General features: G+C 35.4%; 1 protein-coding gene across 4 annotated transcripts; it reads right to left on the bottom strand.

Moving 5' to 3' along the window:
• LOC109837492 (general transcription factor IIE subunit 1) lies at positions 858–16,602 on the bottom strand. 4 transcript variants are annotated; one of them, XM_020405760.1, is made up of 10 exons: positions 16,455–16,601; positions 16,239–16,361; positions 15,200–15,320; positions 13,096–13,221; positions 9,673–9,782; positions 9,408–9,609; positions 7,721–7,921; positions 6,464–6,688; positions 6,157–6,370; positions 858–1,264 (listed from the first exon to the last, which is right to left on the bottom strand). In XM_020405760.1, the coding sequence occupies exons 1-10, from the start codon at positions 16,475–16,477 to the stop codon at positions 1,167–1,169; spliced, it is 1,443 nt and encodes a 480-aa protein (XP_020261349.1). In that variant the 5' UTR covers positions 16,478–16,601; the 3' UTR covers positions 858–1,166. The 4 variants fall into 4 exon arrangements, with proteins under 4 accessions (XP_020261349.1, XP_020261350.1, XP_020261348.1 ...); XM_020405761.1 differs by having other exon boundaries at positions 9,408–9,591; positions 16,455–16,599; XM_020405759.1 differs by having other exon boundaries at positions 9,408–9,782; positions 16,455–16,602.

Here is a 20,670-nt window from a genome sequence, read left to right as displayed (position 1 = left end):
TTCTGCATCTGTTTTCCTGAACTTTTCAACTGTGTTGCTAATTCTACACTGCCCTCTTTGACCGCGCCTCCTTCCATGGGGCACCGTCTCCACTATGTTGACGATGTTCTCTACCAAAGTCACGCTGAAATTAACAAATAACAACTGAAGTTAACAAAATAACATCTAAAGATAACAAATAACAAATAAAGCTAACAACTAACAGCTGAAATTAACAAAAAATAATACCTGATATCTGTTAACTTTAGATGTTATTTGGTTAACTTAAGCTAATGTATATTCGTTAGCATCGACAACTGATCCTTGACTACTGTAGGAGGTGACTCTGGAGAGAGGTGGCAGTTGAGAAAGAACGAGGAGGAGAAATGGCTAAGAAAGAAGAGATAATTGAGGAAGGAAGGAAACTAAAATCATAATTGATTAATGAGAATTGAGTTCATGGGTTTCAATGGAGGAAGAGACGACATAAGAGCAGGGCAAGGTTGGGGTGGGGTGGAGGGAGAGAGGGGGAGCGCATATATAGGTGGAGGAGGAAAAGGGTAGGGAGAAAGGTGAGGGGTGAAAGATGAGCTTGCTTGAAGGAAATGCGAAAAAGTATGAGGTGAACGCACGGAGTTTTGGATCAAGAAGCATTGTCCCCTAAATTTTGAGAACGAAACCTTACAAGCTAAATATATAACATGATCTCCATGCCTCACGTGATTGTCATTCTTTTTGTTTTTCTTTCAGAAAGACCGGCATTTGCTTTTAATCCAGCTTGCCAACCTCCAACACTAGCCCGTGCGCCGCCAATCCACAGATGTCTGGTTAATATCGTGAAATTAATAATTAGGAGTTTACAACCTGCTGCAGCTAACTAAATAAAATATTCAAGCAATTTCTTGATTTTAAACGGCAATCCCATCATTCCGATCTACGTTCAACGCGCATTCACACGTTGGGACTCACAAGCCTCGCTAAAACCTTATATTACATTCTTTACCAATTTCATGCTGAGAATATTATGCACAGCAGTCTACCTTAGAATATCTTTGGATCAATTGCCTACAGTTAGGCCTACAAGATTATAGGTAAATATTCACAGCACATGCAGCTTGACACTAGGAGCTTCTTCCCCATAACTTCTGCAACCAAGCTGAAATGTCCTACAATCTTCCTTTCAAGGGTCAGCCTTCTTCCCAGTCTATGCCATCATCATCATCACCACCAGAAGCATCGGCATAGTCAGCTTGGATGTTCAAGTCCGCCACCTTGAAGGCTTTACCTGTATTACAAAGAGCATTTTGGAATCAGTGAATAAATAATTCTTGGGAAAGTTCTAGAATACCCATAATCCACACAGCTTAATGATATCAAAATTTGTTTATTAAAATTAAGAAACTGAGATCTACAAGAAAGTGATTTACATGTTGCAACTCGTAACTAATAAAAGATGGTTAATTTTGAGAATCACTATAGCTAAGGAAATAGATATCGAAAATTTACAAACATCTGTGTCAAAAAGAAACGAACATGACCGTCGAACTAAAAATGTATATAACAAAAAGACTTCGTTTATCAAGGTGTAAAGCATGCATACTGAATCTTATGCATCCAAACACGTCAACTTGTCACTTATTATGTAAACTGTAACAAAAACAGGGATCATCAGGTTCTTTTAATATTGCTGCAGCGACATTGTTGATATTTATTTCATTATCATTACATATAACCTGGCTCATATTTTTTAACAAAAAAAGATATGTAAAATGACAGTTTATACCATCCAAGCAACACTGTACATCATGCCATCAAAAACATATTAACATGTGGAGTACTGAGCAAAACAGGATGTTTGACATACAAAAAACTGCCTAAAATACCATTCCATGGTGTAGAAAAGCAATATAGTTCTAGGTTTTAAAACAAGTCATTTTCTACCATATCCAAGGACCATGTTGCATTCTCATCCTTTATTTTAAATAACTATGGTACAGCTGATATATCCTTTTATAAGGCTTGCCGCAAAACGATATATGGCCTCAACTCAATAACCATTACTGCTTTATGGCAAATTTTGAGCAATAAATCACCAACATAGCGGCTATATCGGCTATATCAGACGATGTGTTAGCTAATATGTCCTTTATATGACTTGTCGAAAAACAATATAGTTCTGCAAACTTTCTTTACTATTTTTTAGCAAAAGTTCCAACCTATGAAGTTTTTTTCCTTTTTTTTTCTTTTTTTTGCAAAATTCTAGAAGGACCTTTCCCCTAAATAAGTTTCTACAATTGGTTAGTAATCCTAAATATATATTATTTACATTTTGTATGCTTAGATTTCATTAAGTATATTTAGGTTACATTTTAAAACATCATTTTATATATGCACATCATCTAATATGGCAATATGATATTTACTACATAGAAGATTGTGGATAGTGGATAGCAGTCACGTAGCGGTGAGGCACCGTCAAGGCTATTTGGGGTTATACCGATAAAAAAGCAGCAAAAAAAGCATAGTCAAAAAGACGGTCTAGTTTAAATATGTATAAATATTCAAAAAAATGACAAATTCAAGAAAATAGACAAGAACTTTTCCTCCTACTCTAAAGTGTCCAATGTCAAATTTTAACGGGTTTACAAGGAGCCATTGAAATGAAGCCCATTTCAAGACTATTGCTCCATTGATCTTAAGTAAATAAACAATAACTTTTCCATAAAAAACAACATAAAAATCAATTTATTCGATTTACTAGCACAAAATTAACTAAACTACATGAAATCAACTTTAAATCTCAAAAAAAAAGTCACTGGAGATAGCAAACAAAAGCTTGCTCGAGATATTGCCTTGAGCTTGACGCAAATGCTGCAGAGTCGAGAGGTGGAGGACTGATTTCGGCCGCTGACGCTTGAGGGCTACTAGGACTTGCCACAAAGGGTTGATTTGGCGGTGAAAGGCTAAAGCTTGAGGGCTATTGAAATCTCGTTGAGGGGTGAAGGCAAAAGGAGATGGTGAAAGGAGAGTAGAAAAGAGGTGATGTTGGCGTTGAGCTTCGAAGAGTATGATTTAAGGGAGAGAAACGAGAGATAGGAGGTGGTGGAGATGAGGATTTAGAGCAGTAGGAGGCAGCGATGTTGAAGAAAGGAGGCAGAGGAGGAAGCAAAGATGGTGGAGGGAGGCGGCGGGGCTGGTTGAGACTTGAGAGGCTAGAAGCAGAGAGGGAGATCGAGATCGAGATCGAGAGTTGTGAAGTCTAAGTTAGGGTTAGGGTTAGAGTTTTAGTTAATTGGGTCGTAGGGTTAGAGTTTTAGTTAATTGGGTCGTGTTTGGCTAGTGTTCGAGTCAGGTTTTTAAAAAAAAACCCAATTAACTAAAAGTGATTAAAAGTGCTTTCCGCTTTTAACTGCTTTTAAATGCATTTTAGCACAATTTCAAGCAAAAAGCGATCTAGACGTATTTCATGACCACTAATGGTCAAATCATTGCAGTAGGGTGCCACAAACGCAATTGCGCCACTTTTTAAAGCACTGACTGTATGTCCTTGATATTTCCCCAATATTTGCAATTCAATATGGATTTAGGCCATTCGCTATTTATCCGATATCCGAATTTTAAAACCTGATCTCATCCTAGGAATGGACAAGAATGCTAAGGTTTTTTTTTAACCTTTTGTCGAGCTTTTGCTAGACCAATTACAACAGAAGAATGATATTCTAAAGGTTTAAGCACAACGATTAACATTGGGCCTCATGATAATAGAAATTATATGCATGTTCATTACTCATCCACAATTTTGAATTCGATTTATAACAGGACAAAAATTTACAAGATGAGAAGAAGATTCAATAACAAAGAGTTTTCTTCCAAAAATCAAACAAGAATAAGTATAGAAATTTAGACAATTGAAAATCTGAAAGGAAAAAAAGTTAACTAAGTTTAATAATTATTACATATTGCTTAAAAATTAATTTTCTAATTACAACATCTTTTACATTCCAAAGGAAGAGTGACAAATATGAAACCTTTTAGGAGATGACGACGAAACTGAGTAAGATGGAAAGGAGAAACTTGAAGCAGTCACCCATGAATGGATATGCATCTAGGTAACACAAACACGACGACACGTGACCATTTCTTTAAATATCCCCAACATGGGCCAATATATCCCCTGATATATCCTTTTACAAGGCTTGCCGCAATCGATATGGTCTCTAAATATCCTTAACCGCTTTTTGGCTATTTTGGACGATATATCCCTAATATCGCTAATACATCAACCGATTTGTGGACCGATATATCTTTTTATATGGCTTGTCGCAAAACAGTATATTGTGTTTGGTAATTTTTGGGCGAGATATCATGATTTCCCCATTATATCAAATGTCATTTTGTCCTAAAAATCACACCAAATGACATTTTTGGGCGAGATATCATGATTTCCCCATTATATCAAATGACATTTTGTCCTAAAAATCACACCAAATGTTGCAACGTTGATTTGTACTTTTGTTTGTTTTACAAGGTTGATTTGTGATCTTAAACATATATTATTTACATTTTGTATGCTTAGATTTTATTAAATATGTTGACGTTACGTTTTAGTGCATTATACTATATAAGCAAACATCCATTATGGCATTCCGATATTTACCACATATCCCCGATACTTTCCCGATATCCGCAATCTAATATGATTTTTGGCCATTCGATATTTTTTCGATATCCGATATTTAAAACCTTGCACGTGACAGATACCGACTTTCCGCGAACATACCATAGGCACATGTGGTTCAAAGAAAACCTGATTTCGCCATTACGTATACCCTAAACTAATTTATCTGGTAGTATCAGGTTCAAACTAATTTATCTGGTAGTATCAGGTTCAAAACCAATTTCGAAAACTGAAACCCATTATTTGAATATTTGAAAAACACCCATCGTAGTATCCTATGCAGTGCCAGTCAAAAGTAAACTTTTGTTGTTAAATCTTATTCTTTGTTTGATTTAACTAGATTCTTAATTGTTATTAATAATAGAAAGAAGCATACATATGTTATTGGTATTTTCATTCATTTTTTTATCATGCATGTATAACTGTATGTGTGTGCACTTCCGTGTCCCCGTATCCTGCATTTTACAAATTTGTCGTTTCCTGTGTCTATATCCGCGTTTGTATCTGTGTCCGTGTTTGTGTCTGCACTATACCTAGATAGGCATCAAAGATTGTTTTGGGAATTTCTACTATCAATTCTACACAAGGGAAATAGCCAATGAAATGGACAATGAAACAACTCCAACAAGATGCTCATGTTGTTTTTTGGGGACCTGACAAAAGGAAATTAGAGAACAAGGAAAGACATAGAGCATTAGTGAGGTTCTTGGCACTGGAGGAGAACAAGTAGGACAACCATTCCCATATACTTCAATTACCTTTACTTTTATTTTTCTTTGTCCGGGATGATGTTTAAGAAACTTTCAATATGATTATGTATCATTTTGATTTGCTATTAGGGATATGACAGTATGAAGTCTTTAAATATCGGTCATTTATAGTCACCACTTCCATGTGCATCATGATAACGCATATAACTAGTCTATATTAATTGGGTGTTGAAAGACAAGTTGTGTAACAATGAAGTACAGTTTTTTTTTTTTGTACTTTCAATTTAAAAAAATTCTAAGTAAAATATCTACAACACCAGGTTGATTAATGATTATTGCAAGAGAGAGTTACAATGATTCACAGAGTAACACTAGCCCGTGCCTAGCACTGGTCAAATACTAGTTGAAGGTAACTGCAAGTTCATTTTGTAGCCAATATTTGTGCACGGGTAAAATACTAGTTGAAGGTAATTGCAAGATCATTTTGCAGCCAATATTTGTGAAAAGCATACCGGTAAACTCTGATTAAACAATTGGAGAGTATTTACTGAGAACGAAGTCCAGAAACATTGTATACAGATAAAATTGAATATGCAAGTAGTGAAAGAAGCCACTTCATGAGATAGTTCACAAAAGATTCTTAAAAACTCTGGTTAGATAAAACATGTTTTAACTCATGTGTTAAGAAATGCATACTGCACGTTCCACAGGAATAGGCACCTCAGACATTAACTGTAAGACAAGCAAGAAATAATTTAAATAAGAGTGGTTCAACAGTTAGTCGATTACCTGCAGGAGGAGCTTCTTCCCATTCAACATCATCATCCTCCTCTCTTTTTTCTTTCATGCCAACTTGACGCTCAGATGGTGTTTCAGAAACAACATTTGAGAGGTAAGAAGTAGATGTGCCATTGTTTTCTACCTGCTGTGCTCTCTTGGATGCTGCTGCTTGTTCTTCCTGCCGTTGCACTAGAGCAGCGTAGTAAGCCTTGACATACTCATCCTATAGAATTTCAAATCATAGCACAACTTCAAATCACATGAACTATACAATATCAGAATTTCATGAAAATTATGAAAAGACTATTCCACTAGCCTGGAAACTCTTTTCGTCTTCAGATTCAGCTTTTGCTTTCTTCTCATCATCAGGTTGTGACATTTGATCAGTGCTAAGCTCAGCCTTAACTTCTCCACGCTGTTCCTTTGACAGATTCATTCCTTGTTTGATCATCCATGGAGGTAGAACTTTCACGGATGTAGGTTTAGTATCAGCCACAGCCCTCTCTTCTATTGCTTCAACACCAGATAAAGCAACTTCAACCTGCCAAAGTTAGGGGTCTAATTATTTCGTCCAAAAGGCAAACCAAATACTAAATGTATTCCGGCCCATTCTGCTGTAAATGATGGAAAACAAAATCATTGATGTTCCTAACTTCCATACTTTCCCACTGATATGTAATGTACAAGTACCTTAAGCACGTAAAATTGACTCAATCCAGATTATCAACAATGAACAAAGAAGTTTCAGCTAAATACAAATAAAGGCATCATTGTTTGACATCATGCATACTATTCACTATATGATTTGATGATACGAAGCGTCTGGGTGAAAGAACTTATGAGATTGTCATTAAATGGCAAATAAGACAAGACTTGGCATAAACATCACAAACCATCATATTATTAAAACTAAAAAAGCAAGCACCAATGAATGAGACTGATTGTAACCTCATAACGCACAGAAAAATACAATTCTTTAAGCCTCCTCTCTCCCTCCCTCTCTCCTGGATAACATGCATAGACTTATGTCATGAAAGTGCTTATTTATATAGATCCTAAAACATGGCGATCAAAATGGGGTGGATTATGTGGGTGTTTGGGAAGGCTTATTTTTTAACCTTATAAATTATGTTGGCTTTTAATGGTTTTTGCCTTTTTTGATAAAAACACTATAAAAATTGTTTGATCAGAATAGTAATTTACTTGGTCAAACCTAGCTTTTTAAAGTGAGCTTATAAGCTAGTTTTCAAAAGCTGGGGTATACTTGTTTTTTAAAATGAGACTTATAAGCTAACTTATTTGGCACTTTACCAAATAGGTAGAAATAAAAAAACTTGCTTAAAGCTCGTTTGACCAAAAAAAGCCTCCCCAACCTCCCTCTTGCACTTGTCTAAGTTGACATGACCAAGTAATGTCGTACAACCATTAAAGCCAGTCAGTGGATGAAACCAAGTAGTGGAAAGTTGTCTTCTCCCATAATAACATAAAATGCTTCCAAACTTTAAACTAAAAACAAGTACCTGTCTAGATTTAAAAGAAATCATGCAATTTGGAGAGCCTAAGGAAAGCATACCTTGGTTTCACCAAGGAAAGGCATTGGTGTTCCAGCATATCCTTGTGCTTGAGAAGATCTTGAGGAATCATTAGCACTGGAATCACCGCTGATACGAGCAGCTGCATTTGCTCTAGCTTCCCAAGCTTGAAGAGTTCCAAATTCAGGAATTGGTAGATCTTTTACTCTTGCAAGCTGCAAAGTCAAAGGCTTCAGCTGCTCCTGCAACCATTTCATCTTTGTTAATTAACAGCAGAAATTGATCTATGCCACAAAACAACCATTCATAATCATTCATATAATTGTACACAGGAAGTTGCACAAACACACAGACAGCAGGGCATCATATCTAAAAATGTTTAAAGCTCCATATATCAAAAGTCAGATGGCTGTGAAATGTTAAGCTGCTTAGAAAGCATCCATGTTAATGACACTAACCGACTAATAAAATAATTGTTTGATTATTGTTCCATACTTGTTGATAAGGTAGATTATGTTAAATTGTTTGGGCCATTTATTACTCAAGACCATCTCATTTTTAACTTTATACACATACTTAAATTAGAAGTCTAAAACTTTTAAAAAATCATGTGAAATTGTTCAGGCCATATCTCCCAAGATAGGAAGAAACCCAAGGAACTGCTATCTTTTTCTCCCAAGGCCTCCTTTTTTTTCTTTCCCAAAGTCCAATATTTTGGTATTTACTCAGCATCAACAATGCATCAATAACATCCAGAAAGCTAGGAGAAAAGGATATCCCAAGTATGTAGAGAGGATGATGACAAATATAAAAATAAATCAAATCAAATATATAATGTAAAATGGATTGCCCCAGACATGTTGGTTTCTCCTTGGGTGCCAGTCTGCCAGAAAATATTATGTGGCTTTGGCTGATACAACAATTGACCATTGTTGCTCACCTGCACTGACCGTGTGAACCACTTTCCAACTTACCTAAGCATATGTGCTCCTCATAAATCCTAATTATATACTTTATATTGAAAAGAAAAAGATCAAAGTTACAAATCACTGTATCTGGATGAATATGTTAAAGGTTTTTATGAAACATGAAGAATATTTCTAATTGCTAATTGTGTCAATTCAAAATTATAACCCTCAACACTCACCCAAACTTTGGAGTTTAGGTGTCGTGGCAGGGAGCTTTGGCTGGGACGCCAGATATCAGAGCAACCTCGTTCAAATTGCACCGGCCAAGAATTTAAAGCGGATTTAAAGAAAATACACTTGCATGCTTCAAGTGCCATGAAGCACGCAGGGTGGAGGAGGTAATGGCAGGAACCTTCGACACAAACTTCCAAAAGACTCCTGCAGTAGAGACCCAACAGCCCCCCGTCCAGGATATGCATACCTATCCTGTATATTTTGCATACCTCTGGTGCTTAACTCATGTTCATCAGTAAAATGAAAAATATCCTGGAAACCAAAATTTTAGTAAGTTGGATATGGTAGGATTAAGGTCAAATCATTAGTTGCTTCCCAGATTTTAATTATGAGGCCATGAAAATAAGCAGTCACTATTTGTTCCGCAGAAATAATTAACTACCATGGTGTAATAAAGCATACAGGCTTCACGACCTAGGTTAACAGAGGATCAGCAATTCGATTTATCTGCATAAATAAATAAATAAAAGCAAGGACACATATTGGTAGACCAAATTAAAACAAAAGTTGCACTATATGCTTGTACCTCAATCTTCTGAAGCATGTCCTTCATCTTTTCTTGCCGCCGCCTTCTCGCATTTTCATCCCCATCTCCCATTTCTTCAGCAGCAAGCTTATCACTCACAGCAACAAGTTCACCATTGCAATTTTCACAATGAAAATATTCGTCATTTGGGCTCACAAGTTGAAGTGCGTCAAAAGCTGAAAATCTGAGCATACAGAATGTCCTACATTTATTTATAAGTAGACATATATTGAAGTTTAGCTTCACAAATAGAAAATTAAAATACCTCCTCCCACAGTTAGGGCATACATATTCTTGGACAGTATTCCTGTCGTCTAGCTCATCCTTCAGCTTTTTCTTCATTCTGTGTATTCGGTACCTAACAACATCATATATCTGTAGCAAAATATTTGATAAGCTTCAATATAAAAGAAAAGATTCCTTTATGGATAATCAAAAAATAAATTGGTACAAACATAATAGAAGAGAATCATCATAAACGTATATGTCAATGGGTCACGGGTGCTTTCATGGTCAAAGTTCTTAGGCTATTACGAATTGACCATCTCAAGTGGCCCGACTTTACAGAGGTGTTGATGTCAGTTATCAAAATGGTAATTTTAGTGCGGATTCAAGGTTTTAAATGTCGGCCGACATGTCCGACATGCCGACCGACATATCGGTTTGAGGGCTTGAAAGACACGACATGGACGTTTTCAACTCGTATGTCGGTTTTCAGGGCCAAATCGAAAATATCAGGGTTATATCGGGCATATCGATCTATTTTTTAGCTTTGAAAATCGGCTGATATGGTACTTTTTTTTAAGATCTATTTTTTGTTATCGGGTTTGGGTTTAGTGATAAATACCCAAACCCGTTTGATCCGTTCTCAAGTTTAAGGGTTTCTTATGAACCCGATAGAAAGAATTTATGAACCCAAATCCATATATTATTTACTTTTTATATGTTTAGTCTATAGAATTTATAAAGTATGCTTATTTACTTTTTTATATGTTTAGTCTATAGAATTTATAAAGTATGCTTATATTGAATTTATGAATGCTTAGATTACATTTAGGACATGATATTATACATATGCGCACTACACGATATGGCAATCCGATATTTAGTCATTGTCTCCCGATATATCCCCGATTTTCGCTATCCGATATGGATTTCAGCCATCCGATATGAACCTGACATCCGACATTTAAAACTTTGTGCGGATTATGTTCGGTTATAGGGTTCCTTGATCTTCTTCGATGGTCAGTTATAGAGCATGGTTATAGAGCAGAGAATTCAGTCCCGCACACAAACAACACGTGAGAGGGTCGGAGTTAGGATCTCCGGTGGTTCCTCCAAAGGTCAAGTCAGTAGTGAGCTTGAGTAGAGGAAAAAAGTATGATTATAGCGTGTGTTTATTTGCAAAAGAGTACTTACCTCCCTGCAAGGTTTTAGATATCAGCCGACATGTCGGACATGTCGGCCGACATATGGGTTTGAGGGCTTGACAGACACGACATGGACATTTTTAACTCGTATATCGGTTTTCAGGGCCAAATCGGAAATATCAGGGTCATATCGGGCATATCGGCCTATTTTTTAGCTTTGAAAAATCGACCGATATGGTACTTTTTTAAGATCTGTTTTTTGTTATCGGGTTTGGGTTTAGTGATAAATACCCAAACCCGTTTGACCCGTTCTCATGTTTAAGGGTTCCTTATGAATCTGATAGAAAGAATTTATGAACCCAAATCCATATATTATTTACTTTTTATATGTTTAGTCTATAGAATTTATAAAGTATGTTGATATTGAATTTATGAATGCTTAGATTACATTTAGGACATGATATTATACATATGCGCACTACCCGATATTATTGAATTTATGAATGCTTAGATTACATTTAGGACATGATATTATACATATGCGCACTACCCGATATGTCAATCCGATATTTAGTCAATATCCCCCGATATATCCCCGATTTTCGCTATCCGATATGGATTTTAGCCATCCGACATGAACCCGACATCCGATATTTAAAACATTGCCTCCCTGTAGTAAATAGTGCGCCTATTTATAGCAGATCCAGGGTGCAATTGTGTAACTATGGTCTAATCTAAGCAGACAACTTGGCAAATACTCTGCAGTTGTCGGTTGCAGATAATATGAGTCACCTATGCGACTAATGTGATGATGATAAGGGAGGCATGGTGCTAACAGGGTTCGATGAGTCATTAAGACTTTTGAAGCTGGAGTAATGATGATTCCGACCATTCATTTAATGTGATAGTGATCGACTATCGGCGGGGAATTCGAGGACAAACCGCCTCTCATTTCGGCCTTGCAAGAGGGTTGATAAATGTCGTCTTTTATTCGGTCATCTTGAACTCGAAAGTTCTCAATCTGGTCTTGTAGAATGAAGAGGCATGGAGTCGATCCTAACAGCAGGATTTGAGTAAGGACGCCTTTCGACTTGGCCCCTCTTGGGAAGGTCGAGTGTTGACGTCACAAGAGTCATCTTGCATAGAGCGAGGCCGATCTGGTGTTTAGTTAATTTGGGAGACGTGTTAACTCTTGGGGGAGGATTAACACTTGGCCATTATAGTGATACAACAACAGGTTTTCATGATTCTTTGTGCTCAAACTTTTTTTTAAGGTTTTCCGTTGAAATCAAGTTGCAACACCAATTTATGCATCCAAAGACTACCTATCTCTGAAGTACTATCCAAACACTTCCTCAGCAATGATGGAAATTTTTACTCTTTTTCCAAGTAAAATGAGTGTATTACACACTGATGATTCTTTGTCGACTTGGAACCCATAAATTCTCAAAAATATGTAGTTGCAAAGTGGATATCACAAGTCCATAATTAAATATCTTCTCCTCTCATAAAAGTAAATAAAGATTTTCTCAAGATCGTTTCCTTCTTCAGATTCATTTCCTAGCCGCTAGCATTGTCAATTCTAATTTTGGAAAGTAACGTAAAGAAGTATGTCTAGTTACTAATGTCAACATACAAAAACAATTATTCATGCATCAGCTATCATATGACTGATAAATAAGGTGAATGCAATAATCTGCACATGTTTCCAGTGCTACTCCAGTCTATTCTTCTTTCTCCCTCTATGGCACTATCTTCTTTCTTAACTTCAATCATTCCACCTCTCAGGAAATGCTTACAACCTTACATGTTTCGTGCTAGTTTCCCAGCTGGTAGTATGCTACCATGTCCGCCTTATAGAGCCTTGATGGAAAGAAAACCTCTAGGTCAGAGGTGACTGAGAAACTCTTAATAATGCATTGATGTACAAAATAAATCCATGACCAAAAGAAAGTTGAATACAGGGAATAAATAAAGAATCAAAAAGAAATTCACGGACATCCCTGATAAGTATAGCTTCTCTTAAAAGGAAAGTTTGTGCTTCCTTGTAGCATACAGCGCACTGCCATTTACAGGAAGAAAAGTTGTGCTTCCTTGTAGCATACAGTGCACTGCCATGTACAGGTAAAAAACCATTTGTTTATATAATATTTTCTTGGTTAGATGCTCATGAAATACTCCTGCGCTGCAGCAAGATCTAAATGCCATCATAAAGACATAAACATCTCTAGAGCCATGAGAATACAGAGAATAAAAGGAAGAAGACTTTAAGAAATACATACTTAAGCAGTTAATACAAAATTACATAAGAAATTGACCTGGGCATAATCCAAACAGCAATAGGAATGGGTATGCATCTTCATTTTTTCTTCACCCTCTTTAGTTATCTTTTGATCAGCAGTGGCAGCAACTGCAGCACTGTATATCTTTGCACCTTTGGCACTCTACAAAGATGTGAATACAATTGAAGAAGTAACTCAAGAAATTAATTAATTCTGGAACATTGACAAATTTGATCATTCAAATTTTAGACAGCAAAATTCAGCACCATAACAACCAAAACGTAAGCATTTGCATGAATTTACAAGAATAGCAAAATTTAACTGCCTTGGGATGCCAAACAAATCACAGGAAAAGGCAACCAGAAATAACACAGAAAATCTACCAAGAAAAACTAAACTAAAATAAATTCACTGTTGCTTTACCAATAGGACATCAGATCCCATATCACTTCTAATATTGGCCACAAAAAGATATTTCAGCTTGCAGGAAGTTATTACACTTGGCCACAACTTATAAGCACCCCCCCCCCCCCCTCACTCAAAAAAAAAACCCCGCAGGGCAAGGAGAAAACCAAAAAGTTCTTTTACAAATTGGTTCATTTTATATCTCGTTTACATCAATTTTGTTAAGGATAACGATATAATAACCTTGGAAGATGGATCAAGTCATAGGGAGTATGTCAAACGGATAACTAATCATGAGATTCCGTACAGTTCTCTGACCCTTGAGTGATTGTTTCTTCTAGGAGAGAATATCTAACATTAAACACGTATTTTAGGTTTGTATCAACCACCTTTCAGAGAATTGTCGCAAACATACTTTTATGAAATGGTAGAACTAAAATGGACCTGATATACCAAATTACATTGCTCTGGCGTGTATACCACCTATCGAGCATGATATTCATGTCTACCAGGCACCAGCTGCCATAGAGCACTTCAACTGCCTCTAGTGACACCACTAGTACCTTTGGGGTGTTTGAATTCCAAGCAGCAAGAGCTATTATTTAGACATGACATGGTTGACATAGCAATAGTATATGAAGGCCGTTCATCAATTTTCCCCCTTCTATGGTTTCTTGTTGTTATTTTCGATGAAAATACACAACATTTGAGTATAGGACAAGTTTTGAAAGCTCAGAGCTTAGAGATGCTTTAATTGGATCATATTATCTAGCTCAAAGCACGCTAAGTGTATCCGAGGCTCTTGTTACATAAGCAACATGTACTGATCCGTATAACGGGACGTCCGAGATTGTTTCTTCTAGTTAAAGGGATAAAGTAGGAAATAATTAAAACGGGAATGTGAAACATCTCCAAAGATTGAACAACTTATACATGCTATCTTTTATAATACACTGTTAATAATCAAAAATTTTGGTGATGCCTATTTCACTAAAATAAAAAATAATCATAAATGCAGACGATGCAACTGGTTCTAAATAAGAAGGGGTGTTGGCAAATTGTCAATTGGAAGGGTAGAATTGATTGAAGTAGACTAGGGGTAAGGTATATAGACTTGGGACAAAGAAAACTATATGAGGGTATGTACTACATGCACCCTGCGCAAAGTAAGGATGTGTGCGATGCGCAAAAGGTGCTGCTGCATCAAATGCGGGGTGCTTCGCCACCGTCCCGCATCGCATGAGGCGCAATGAGGCGTGCACCTTTGAAAACACTGATTTCTATTGTTCGAAATGGCACCCTTGCTCCTTAGCGTATATAACATTAACAAGTATACTAAAGAAACAAACTAAACATGTGTTCGTCATCATGATAAACATGATTCATGTGCATCACAAAAAGAATTGATAGAAAAGCATTTTAAATGCAAAATTTTATTAGAAAATGCTTTGCAGAATCTGACTATCTTTAAAAGAGAGAGAGAGAGGGAGAGGGAGAGAGAGAGAGTAGATACAGGGAAAGAAAAAAGAGAAAGGAGCCTAGAATTGCATGACATCTCTCTCATCATCTCCACTATTTTGAATCTAAGAGTACCCCAAATGAAGACTCAAATGTGACAACAGACAAAACATAAGTTATATAAAACAGCTATATGTGAAAATCCAAAGTGAGAATAAGCAAGAAATTTTCTATGTAGATTTGACTAGCAGCATTACACTTCAATGCTTTAACTGACCTCTTTTCGATGATCTCTGGTTACTAGTTTCTCTTCTTCAAAAAATCTTAAAGTACGACGAAGTTGTTTTGAATGTAACTTCAAAGCCTTGGCTAGATCTTCCTCTCTGACCCATTGACGCCTGAGATTATAAGCTATAAAAAAATGAGATTTTTTCCCTTTTTCTTACAAAAATGCTTCAATGATATGCAATGTATTGCTCAATCCAAAAAATCATCACATTAAATAAGTCATCGCATTAAATGTAACATGGAAAGTAATAGAGATGCTCAGGCACAAAATGAAGCCTTAAAGAGCAAGAAACGAGACTGGTGAACTATAATTGTTGCTAGAAAATAAGCAGTTCAAGTATGCTTTAGCATCTTAAGTAATGGAGATGGTTGATAGATAATTGTTCACCATCTCTTTCTAGACTAGAACCTAGACTTCAGAATTTTTTTTTTATGATTTGAACAAGGTAACTCTAGTGCCATCTTAAAGTCCAATCTCAGCGTCAGAATTTTGAAGTTCTAATGCAGCCGAGGGATGTGCTCTTATATTAGATATATCCTTCTGCCAAAACGTAAGCAGCTTTCACTATCACTAATGTTCTTTCTTTAAATAGCACTTTTAAGAAGTTACATATAAGTAACATTTCTACGCAGCCTCCACCAGAGTGATTAGACATTCTAGAAAAGAAAAAAACCCACATATCTAGGTTTCTTCAAAGACTAGACGAACAAAGTTGCTTGCATAATCAATTTGAACCATATCTGCTAGAATTAGCTAAAGAAACATTTTGGTTGCCTCAAGAATATTCCTTTTTGTTAACAGGCAAAACAATATGCACATACTCAACACTATGCTTTCTTGGCACAGCAACATAGTCATTCAGTCTCCACACTCATGAGTTTTCAAGCTGAAATCTCCAAAGTAGCTCAGAGACCTAAATTCAACTAAATTTCAGTACAAGAAACTCAATTTCAGCCAAACATTCAGTCACGGATAGTAATTTTCACAGATAATGAAAATCTTTCACTTAAAGGTTTAATCTTTATACCGAGTGAGAGCATCGAGGACGACGACGGCCATCCCTCTGTTGTCCCCTCTACCCGTCTTCGGCTGATTATCGCCCTTCATCGTGATGTCATCGTAAAAAGCTCGAGCAGCGAGCCTCACCAACCTGCCACAAGGAAAATGAAAACCCTAGATTTCTCATTGAAGCCATTAAAGAGGTGAGATCGAAGGCAAAGAATCTTGACGAGAGTGAATCCACCTGTTGAAAGGCTCTATGCTCATTATCTCTGATTTCTAGTTATCTTGACTAGGGTTTTTGAAGAGAGAAATATCGAGAGGGAAGAAGATTTGGGATCATGGAGAATAAACTACACAGATTCGATTTTATGATTATTATATTCTAAGGGAATGATAATGTCAGCGGAGAAATGGCGAGTACATACTAAACTTCGTTTAACCTCCTTCATCTTTGGACAATTAAACGATAAACCCCCATGACATTTGGAATATTATTAAGAAACTTCCCTTTAAGTTTAGGGGTTAAAAATTTTAAAAAAAACCTTTACCTTTAACATTTTCCAGGGAACCCCCTTAAAAGCATTGAACCATAATTTCCATCAGTAAAAATGAAATGTCCTCGTGCATAACCTTACTTATCCATACGAAAATTGCGGCTAATGCAATTAGGATGTTTTCTAATAAAATCTAAAAGTTAAATGGATCTTCTCTAACACCACCCCCCACCCCCCCCAAATTACAAATATATGGAATAAAGTCGCATTGTTGAAGTGAGGTATATTCATGTCGTCAATTTTATCTGGATTTATTGATAAAGTTAATTATGAGATCTTAGACGTGTCTTGTTATCTAATCTAATCTAATCTAATACTATTATAAAAGTGTGTTGCCATGTTAAAACATTTCTTCCAAAAATGCCCTCCAACATACATACATGCACACACAAAATACATGCATGCATACATAAGTCATACTTCTTTAAATCCTTTAAATCAAACACATTTGTACATACCACATACATGCATACATCTCTAGCACATCCATACATGCATACATTAAGATATATACATACTTAATTTTTCATAACCTCCCTATTTATTACCATTAAAATTTTATTTAACCACCCACTAATAACACTCCCCACTAAGTATTTATACTACACACTAATAATAATAAACGTTACAATTATTCCTCTTCCATAAATCACTATAAATTACTATAGAGTCTTATCAAATTTCTCCAACGAAAATTCTAAAAGCTGAGAGCATCGGATTCAGAAGCTGAGTGACTTTACTGTAGTTATTTAGCCTAATGAGAGGGGGGGATTGATTGTATTCAAAAGCTAAGAGCGTCAGATTGTATGTGCTAACTAACTGGTGGTTTTTGATCTATATCTCTTACCAAGTTAATATACATACTTAAGTAGGAGTACATGAGAAAAACTATTACTTTTATAACACTTTACATATCTACTTACATCTAACATTAAATCCTAAATTAATTAAAAGACCACAAGCCATCATAAGACCACCGACGCCCAAAACGCTTAACATAAAGGTAAAGTATAGAAACTAGGAGGTCTAAAGTTGAAGTTCTTGCAATTAGGTGAGAGAGCTATTGCTTTCTTCTTTTTTATTCTTTTAATTTGACTAGGAATTCTGTTGATCACTTTTACTTCTTTTAATATCGAGGAGCTTTCAAGATTTTTACAGATTTTTTGTTAAAAATGATGATTATGATAGTTTGATACTTCCATGAAAATTTATGCTTTAATTTTAAGAATTGAAATTAAATAAATATTAATTTAGTCTATATTAAAATATTTTATCATTTTAATTATCTAATAAATTATTGTTTATTATTTTATATAAATCTAATATTTGTAAAATATTACTAAATTAGATATAATAAATTATAATAATTAATGTTAATAAATATAATCTGTTAATTGAATAAATGAACATTATTATTGTAAATTATTTATTCTAACAGAAATATTATTTCTATTAGTTTTATTAAATTGTTAGTTTGATAGTTTTTATTATTACTTATCACTGCGTGCTACCTAATGAGTATTAGTTATCTACGTGCAACGCACGTGCACCATACTAGTAAGCATTAAACACCTAACGAAGAAAGAGTTTTCATATATATTCAATAATTCCATATTGGCCTCACAAATATGAAGTTGCTCAAAAATCTTTCCAATTCCAAGGGGCTTGCAGTTGGTCCCTCAATAAACAACATACTCCTTAAAGATTTAAGGGACCAATACATAATGAAAAGCAAGGAATATCAGTAAACCTAGGGTTGTCCAAAAAGCCCGTCCCAGTACAGTGCCGATCGGGCATAGAAAACCGGGTCGGGCGACCCGGTCCCGGAGCCCGGCCCGGCCGCAACGGTCATCCAGGATGACCATTGCGAGCAAAGTCCGGGCCAGGCCGGNGCCCCAATGGTCACTAGAGGTGACCGTTTGGCGAAAAGGCAGGCCTGATCAAAACGGTCATAATGGCCATTTTCATAGTTTTGCCCCTAAAAACGGTCAAAAACAGCTATTTTGTGAAGGTTTTTTGGTCATTTGACTATGAGACTGCCTCTATAAATAGACGGGGGTTTTCACTTCTTCTCCTCACATCAAAACTCATCTACTTCTCTCTAATACTCTCTTATACAATCTTATACTCTCTAATAATCTATTATATTTTCTAATCATTCTCTCAAATGACTTCTGAATCTGATTATGAAGAGCAAAACCTATCTCCTACCAATCTTAAAATGAGTCCTCCTACAACAGCTACTCCTACCAATCCTACCGGTGTTAATCCTGAATCCGGTGGCGACAAATCTGCACCAAGAGCTCCTAAAAGGCCGAGATCTGATGTGTGAAATTTTTTAAGAAGATAGACGTCACCAATGATGAACACGGTAGGATCCTTACCCAGAAGGCTAAATGTGTATTGTGCGGCCAGACTTTCCAAGCTCATCATAAGAGCGGCACCAACCACCTCAAACACCATATAGAAAAAACACAATAAAAGCTAGAATCCTCAAGGTGATATCCGACAATCTATGATTTCCCAATCCTCCTCTTCTGGTAGTCTCGGTAGTTGGAATTATGACGCTGCCCGAGCCAGGAAATGAGTAATCATGTTTATCATTCTTAAAAACCTTCATTTTAAACTAGTAGAAGATGATGAATTTGAAGATATGTTTAGAGATGGTTTTTATCCCGTATTTACAAAATTTTCTCGATGATGAATTTGAAGATATGTTTAGAGATGGTTTTTATCCCGTATTTACAAAATTTTCTCGTCAAACCTGTCAACGTGATAGTTTAGAGATGGTTTTTATCCCGTATTTACAAAATTTTCTCGTCAAACCTGTCAACGTGATATTTTAAAAAATTATCAGAAGGAACAAGAAAAAAATATTTCTTATTTTAAAATTTTAAACTGTAAATTTTCTTTAACTTCTGATATTTAGACATCTAGAGCATAAATTGGTTATTTATGTATCACAACACACTGGATTAATAAAAATTGGCAAATGTTTAAAAGAGTTGTTTCTTTTATTACAATTGAAAAGTCACATACTGATATTAATATTATAAATTTAATAATTGAATAACTTATGAAACTAGAAATTGATCAAAGAATATTTTCTCTTTCACTGGATAATGCAAGTAATAACAATGTAGTTGTCGATTTTATCAAAACAACTCTGTCATTGCCATGTCATGGTGATTTTTTTCATATTAGATGTATCTGTTATATTTTAAATTTAATTATTCAGAGTGCATTTACTAAAATTAAACCCATGATAGAAAAGTTTAGAACAGTTGATGATGTGCATAATACTTCTAAACAAAGAATTAAAAGATGGAAACAATTTTGCAAAAGAAAAAATTATAAGCCCAAACTAATTCTAAAATATATTGACCATAGGTGTAATTCCACATATGCAATGTTAAGTGTGACAATAGAATATAAAAAAATTATAAATGATTTTATAAATTATTATGCTTCTAGTTCTAGCACTTATGGAATAACTAAAAATGAATGGATAATTATATGTAATCTAAATGAGATGTTACAAGCTTTAATTAAGCTACAATGTTATTATCTGGTTGTTATTATCCAACTATTACCTTAGCTGCTTTACAAATTTTAAATATTCAAATTTTTTTTAACAAATATCGTATGAATGATACTTTTGGAGCTATAATTTTTCAAACGAAGAGCAAATTTAATAAGTATTTTAGGCATATTCCTCATATTTTTGGTTTAGAGGTTCTTATTGATCCATGTTTGAAGGATATTGGTCTTCGAAGTTTGTTACAATCTTGTATGATGGACAGATTATAGACTTAGATGATGGATTCACCCTTATTGCTATCTTATTTAGCTATTAGAAATTATTTTTAAACCTTATATGATGAGTATGCAGCTAGACATGGT

The sequence above is a fragment of the Asparagus officinalis genome, chromosome 4, assembly GCF_001876935.1.
Source record: "Asparagus officinalis chromosome 4, Aspof.V1, whole genome shotgun sequence".
NCBI classification, from domain to species: Eukaryota; Viridiplantae; Streptophyta; class Magnoliopsida; order Asparagales; family Asparagaceae; genus Asparagus; species Asparagus officinalis.
Note: the sequence above shows the minus strand (reverse complement) of the source record. Positions and strands in the feature narration are given on the sequence as shown.